We start from the raw sequence: 7,438 nt of genomic DNA, 5'->3' as shown, positions 1-7,438 counted from the left end.
GAATAGAATTTTAAGAGAATGTTAATTTCTTGATTAATTAATAAAAATTAATAGTAGTTGTTTACTATTATTAAATATTTAATAAACTCATAAATGTTGATTACATTTAAGTGTCAATAACTTGTTTAATATACATGACTCTTCAGTTTGAGGGAAATATGTATTTTGTGAGACTTATTATTTCATATATATTAGCGTCTTTAAAGTTCTCTCCACTCCTACTTACATATTCTGTTAATTGATGCAGATTTCGTTTTCAACTCTTTGAGGAAATGTTGAGTGTTTCACAGAATGACTTTCTATTTTCCAGAATACAACACCTGTCCTTTAAATATAAAAGCTATAAGCCATTGACTTTTCTTAAAGTGTCTTCACTGATACATCAGTAGCCAATTTTGTTTAATATTTTGATTTTATAGCGAAAGTCAGGCCCCAAAAAACTGCATTCAAAAAAAATACGTAGACCACTGAATTAGTATTAAGAATAACCATTTTAAAACCAATACATATATTAAGGTTAGTATATATATCTGTATATATATGATACATATATCATATATTTCGAACTGATATATATATATATGAGTTCTTAATATCGTAGCACCAAAGGAATAATTGATTGAAGTTTCGAACAGCCTTTTTTGAAATGATCAGAAAAACTTTAAATCTGCATTAATATCAAGAAATTAAAAAATATCCGCATCTAAGTAAGTCTCTAACTTTTTTCTATTTACACATGAATGCGGGGTATAAAATATTAAATAACACCAAAAAACCCAACTTTTGGTATATTAAATACGATACTTAAGAATTTACGTGGCTGAGTGCGAATTAATATATCCGATTTACTGAACTGATTATGCCATGAAGAGAGCAATGGAAGAGAAGCATATAAAAGGACATCAATCATATAGCAGGCGATTTTAACAAAACGAATGTCTCTAGTTGAATAGCGTTCGCATCAGATCGGTAGAAATGTAGTGCATTAGCTATAAAAACATTGGTTCAATCATTTAATGAGATGAGCAGATGAGCAAAATCTGTTTTAATGAATATTAGAAAATTTTTATACAAAGTATCTAGTATAATTCAGATAATATTATGTTTCTATTACAATTTATGTGGAATTATATAAAAAAAATATTAACCATTGAATTATTTAAAGCCTCATCTATTTTCACTTAAAAAAGAAACTTTTTTTTGGGTAGTTGTCAAATATCAAACTCAGTTGATATTAAAAACCAAATTCAAATAATTAGCAATAAAAGTAGAAAGTAAACATTTAGAAATTGAAATTATCTCAACCAAACCATGAGAACCTAAAACTTAAAGGAAGAAACTAGATTTCTGTAAAAGTCACAGAAAGATTACTCGGTATAAATTGTATAACCAGGATCACGAAGACTTTAGTTGTAAAGCGAAACGATGGAAGGAATCATTGCACCATATCGAGGTAAAAGGAAAGGCCTGTAGCTTATAACTAAGATCAATTCTGAACGAAAAGTTTAAGTGCGATGAGTGTCAGAAAGAGACTTATGTAGATAGGTAATTAATGAAATCCTCAAGGATTTTTGCGCTCAAAAAAGCGAATTTGTTCCATTTGAGCAAAACTAATAGCAGACTTAGGCGTACATGAGAAGGGGATGGTTTGAGATACTTAACAAATCAATATATAAGTCCAAATGATCTGTATTTACTCGGAGACGTAAAGAGATTTTTAATGACTTAAAATATGAAATCTGTTCAATCTAAGAAATAATAAACTTTTTCTTAATACCACTGTTTAATTACTTAATTAATGATTTTTCTGTTTTTATTTTTTTTTAAATGTCATATCGTCATTACTTACAAAGAAAATACATTTTTGGACTAATTGTTTTCAGTTAATTTCTTTGAGTTTTAACTTTTTTAATGTGAAACTTGATATATTCTAAGTTATGAATATAAAAAATAATCAAAAACCATTAATATTTATCCATTAACATCTCGTGATATAATTTTCAGCTTTAAAATACAATTTAACTATTCATAAACTTTTAAGTAAATTTATAAAGTTTATTTTGCACTAATAATAATAGACTGCAAATCTATAAAAGCGACTATTGGATGAAGGAAAGGATATTTTCCAAATTTGACAAAACAAATGACTATATGTGCAGAGTATATTAAAAACAGAAATGTGTTAATATAATTTCTCTTAAGTCAAGTTTACTTAGATTTAAGAGTTGTTAGTCATATGTTATGGATATAAAGTTTTGTAGTATTTCAAGTATAATGAACCAAAAAAATATAATTTTAAAATTTAAATCATAAATTTTAATAATGACTAAAGTGAATAATTAAAAGGCAGTGGTATTAAAAAAAAATTAACTTCAAATCTTAACATTAGTAATTTAATGTTTGCAGACTTAATGAAACTGACTTAATGAGACTTAATGAAATTGAGACTTTCTTCAATTATATAGTAAATTATATTAGTAAAATAGTAATTTCTGAAACCAATCTATTTTACAACCAGAATACATAGAGATATTTGCTTTACAAAAAAAAAGACAAAAGTCAAAGAGATTAAATTAAATTCATATGCATAAATATTAAAATAATTTAATTGTCAATAAATAAAATTAAACTGATTAACAGATATTTCACGAAAAAATAAATAATATAATTTAAACACTGAACTGGAACCTTTCAACAACTGTCAAGGAAGTCGTAACTGAGCCGGCCCAATATCAACACTGAACCACGTCGAAACCTATTTAATTTATATGATTTCTCTTCTCATTCAATTCAATTATATGTGCGCTTTTGTACTTCTCCAAGCCAACATGCGCTTATAAATATTTTGGTACCAATTATTTTTATGACCAATTCGAACCGAGATAAAGATAAAGAAAAATGCAGCCAAACAACAAAAATGAGCCAAAATTAACAGAACAAAGCGAGCAATACCATCAGCACCGAAGGATTGCAGTACGACGATTTGGCCAAAGAGTGACCAATTAAGATACGCCAACTGTAGTTGGAAGAATATTTAAAGATGTTGCAGTCAAATAAATAAAAAACTGAAGTGCAGAGGATGGGATGCAGCAAAAGCTTCATTAATATGCAAAAGTACAGTACGAAATAAAATATATCCGTAGTAGCAATGAAGAAGCAATGAAGGAATAATAGCAATAGACTAACTATTTCGTTTAGCTAACATTTATATATCTTATTTATTCCTAAACTGTTTCTATGAACGAGTAAGTATTCGAACACATATACGTTTATACGAAAGAATAAAAGAAAACATTATTTTTTCATCAATTCCATTATTTGACCCTTTTAAAAAAGCACCCGTAACGACCTCCGATATAACCTGCAAAAAAAAACTGAACAGAATTGTGGAAAAAAAGAGTTAACAACTTAATTGGATTTGCATGTAATTTTACTGTCGAGATTGGTAGAATCGACAGTTGTTGGTGCTGTTAAATCTGAGATAAATAAAATACAAAGCCCAACAGAGGGAATCGCTTGATTGAACACATATATCAGTTGTTCAATTAAATTGCCAGCATTTGGTTTGTTGCGAAATCGTTTAGCGACAGTTGGTTTCAAAATACAAGATGAAACGATAAGAAATTGATAAGCAAATATCTTCATTGAAGATATAAAAGGCAACGTGCAATAAGGAAACATCACAACAAAGGATATGCGGTCTTAAAGGATGGTTAAATAATAATGGGACAGACATAGACATCATTTTGTGAAAGGGGGTACGACACATGTCATGGTAAAATTCTTTTTTAAGGTGATAGTTAAAGAAAATATAGTACACTTTTGATAAAAAAAATACACAAAAATTATTTGTCACTACTAATAATATCTTAATAGAACTAGTTATAATATGAAATAGAGACTGAAAAGAGCGTTTTGGTATCGTTAACTACTTTGTCAGTACTAAAAATGGATATAAGAATACTTCTTTACTATTTACTAAGAGAGGAAATAATTATCTAATATAAATTCAGGTCGTTTGTATTTGAAAAGTTACCAAGTTTTTATACATTATTATTATTATTATGACATGTTCTATAAATTACAATTACAGTTTAAGAACTTAGTCTATTTACATAAGCTTAGCTGCTCTTGTGAATACTCGAATCATTTGAAAGTCAAATACAGTAGCTGATTAGATCAAATTATTCTATATCGGTGGTATGTTTGGTACCTTACATAAAAGTTGTTAGGTTTCAGGCCTCCGAACCTGTCCCGGACTTTATGTGGCAATTGGTATTTCCCCCAAGAACCTTCCAGATATTTATACTGCATATTTCACTCGGTCGCCATTGCCTCATATGAGACTTTTAAAGACGCAAGTATACATCTTAATCCCCATTTTTTTTATAAATATCATTTAATACTTGATAAACCAATACAAAATAAAGGTCTGCACTAATGATTTCCAATGTTTTTAATTACACCTTGTCTTCATTTCTTTTTACAGTATATATACGTTCTGTGTAAAAAGTATCAGGAATTTAATATTTCAGATCATGCATAAACGATTCTTTCACAAGTTTGTTTCTATTTCTGCAACCTATTATTCAGTATGTTCACATGATTTGTTTGCAATTATACTTTTAGTATAATTGTATAATATAATCATTCTTCATAGTAATACCTTAAATTTTATTAAATTCTCCATAAACACCAAAATAAAAGTCAATATAATTTTTTGTTCAAAATTATTATTATTTCAAGGTAAAATTTTTTTGTTTTGTCGAATGTGATGCATTCTATGACGAAAAGAAGACTAGAAGGTTGCGAACAGTAAGGAAGAAACAATAACAAAAATTTGATTAATTTATTGAAAATATGCTGACGATATAACGCTGTTTTGATTGCTAATTTGAAGCATAGTCATCATATTTGTTTAAAGTTAGTAAACCGTAAAGAATAAGTTACCTTGACCTGATATCTAATCAAGTCGTTCTGAAATGGTAGTGAACAGAAAAAGAAAATAACTTTAATTAGTCCGCATCAAAACTTGTATTTAATTTAGAACAGTATATACTGCATTATCACATAAGTTGATAGATATTTAATGTAATTAAATTTGTGATATCATGACAATCTAATATTTTTCGAAACATGAAGAAATCAGGAAAACCAATAAGCACATAAAAAAGTGTTTTTATTGCAGCGTTCATAGGAAATGAGAATTATTTTTGCATTTGAGTCTGCTTCTGTATGTTAGTTCTGTAGTTTTGTGTTTTTTTATTTTCGTTTCTTAAATTTAATCTTAACTTTTTATAACAATTTTTACGGCAGTTCACAGATTTTACGTTTTTATGCCGTTACAGTTCGTAATTAGAAATCAGAAATCAAGTTTCGCTGGTTTAATCGCTCAATAATTGCCGCACTGCATTTCGTATGCACTTTGGATAATTTATGTCCTTTCGAGTTAGCATTTTCTTATGATTTTTTGATTTCAAAACATTTTTCTAGGCCGTTGAGAAAAATGGAGTTTGACACTTGCAAATTCTGGTGCATACGGCGAACTGGAACTGGAATTCTTCTAAAGTATTACTGCGTGTGTGGCTAATTAATTTGTATCTTGTTGATGTCATTGTACTGCTCAATAAATCATATCATGTGAATTTCAAAGTTACTTAAGGCAATTATTTTGCATATCTAACAACGGATTTAATTAAAAATTTCGTTCATTAATTCGTATTGACAGTGGCAGTGCCAAAGATTGCCTCCAGCTTCAATTGGAAACATACATTTTTTAGATTGAATGCAACTATGTGGGCAATACGTTTGGAGTCATGGTTAATGTTTCTAGAAATGTTTTTAATACAATTGACTTCTTGTGCTTATTGAGCAAATATTTCAGCAAATGAATTGATTTTGATACTTTTTTGAATACCTTGCGATGACGTATAAGTGTAACTTATAGCAGTAATGATAGGAAAACAAAATATATTCAAAATTTATCATTGCATTTCATATAACTTTTGTATGTAGCACTGATTCATGTCTATTTAGTGGCCTTAATTTTTAAGAATTGTTATAATAACAATTATTTACAATATATTTTATTCTAATATTATTAATAATAGTAATAGCACAAGTTCAGGCATATATGATCCAAGTATATGCTAGTCGTATAGAAAAACAATCACATATATAAAAAACAATCACGTATATGAAACAATGACAACAGCTGTTAGGATCGCAAGAACTATTTTAATAATAATAATTTAAAAAGGTAGCTTATGTCTCAAAGTATCAAAAAATTTCTATGTGTCGAAGAATATATAGTACTCTTAAAAGTTAAAAAGTCACAGATGCCGCCAAAGTTGCAAGAGTTGCAAATGTCGTATATATTAGAAAAGCCTCAGAAGTCACAATATTCTTAAATACCACAAGAAAATATCACAAGATTCTTAAATACCGTATAAGTTGAAAAATTTCCAGAAGTTTGAAGAATTATAAAAGGCAAAAGAACTCTAACAATCATAAGACTATGTTTTCTATATATTTTACTAGGCATTTGTACCTCAAACTACAGATTAAAGTCGTAAAAGTTGCACTAGTTATAAAAATCTGCACATTTTTCCAATTAGTTTCTTTTTTTGACTGTCAAAATTTCTTTTCATTATCTAGTCCATTTTAATATATTTTCTAACATGGTAATATTAATTATTTTGATTACATGGGTCAACAATAGTAAATCAGATATTTTTCTTTAGAATCCACCATACAGCTCATAATACATAAAATTGTGCCTTAGTCTTCAAGAAACTTCGTATATTGGATAACAGATTTTTGAAAGAATTTTTAGTTCCAATGTTTTAGTCTACATTCAACCACTTTTGGCATCGTCCAAATTGCTATAGTTGTGTGAACGAGGGCTTTATGATGTATAATTGATTTTCATGTTTTCGCATTTGGACTGCTTTGAAAACCTTAACTAGATGCATTTGATAAATAATCTTTTCTATAATGTCTATAAATGTCTATCGAAATGGGCGAAGGTTTGAACAGTTTTAAAACATGATTTGAAAATAGTACGATGATATCAATTTGCAGAAAATGTTGTTTTATTGAACATGGAAGTAAGATGGCTTTGCTGACGTTACTTTTCTGGATTAAATTTTCTGCGATTTGCTGAAGAACGTAATATTATTATAAATATCTGCCATTATCTATGCTATAACGACGAGTTTGTTCATATATTCCAAAGTTTGCGTTAGTTGGAAAAATACTATACTTCTAATTTGATCCAGATATGTCTAATTACTTTTCCAAAGTTAATTTATTGAAGCAGACATTAAAGTATGTCATGTTATATAAAGCTCCATCCAAAATTAAATTGATTGGGTGTGTTATTTATAATTTTGAGTTATGGAAGATCTCTTTTCTTCATTTATTTAGTTATGTTATC

General features: G+C 28.1%; 1 protein-coding gene across 1 annotated transcript in view; it reads left to right on the top strand.

Annotated features, from left to right (window-relative positions):
* Positions 1–6,996: 6,996 nt before the first annotated feature.
* LOC119674025 (dynein light chain Tctex-type protein 2B-like) overlaps positions 6,997–7,438 on the top strand; it is a 2,828-nt gene continuing 2,386 nt past the window's right edge. The window contains exon 1 of the mRNA XM_038085147.1: positions 6,997–7,028. Within this exon, the coding sequence (XP_037941075.1) occupies positions 6,997–7,028 (32 nt within the window). The remainder of the gene's footprint in view (positions 7,029–7,438) is intronic.

The sequence above is a fragment of the Teleopsis dalmanni genome, chromosome 2 (assembly GCF_002237135.1).
Source record: "Teleopsis dalmanni isolate 2A chromosome 2, ASM223713v2, whole genome shotgun sequence".
NCBI lineage: Eukaryota > Metazoa > Arthropoda > Insecta > Diptera > Diopsidae > Teleopsis > Teleopsis dalmanni.
This window is presented reverse-complemented; position numbering and strand designations above follow the sequence as displayed.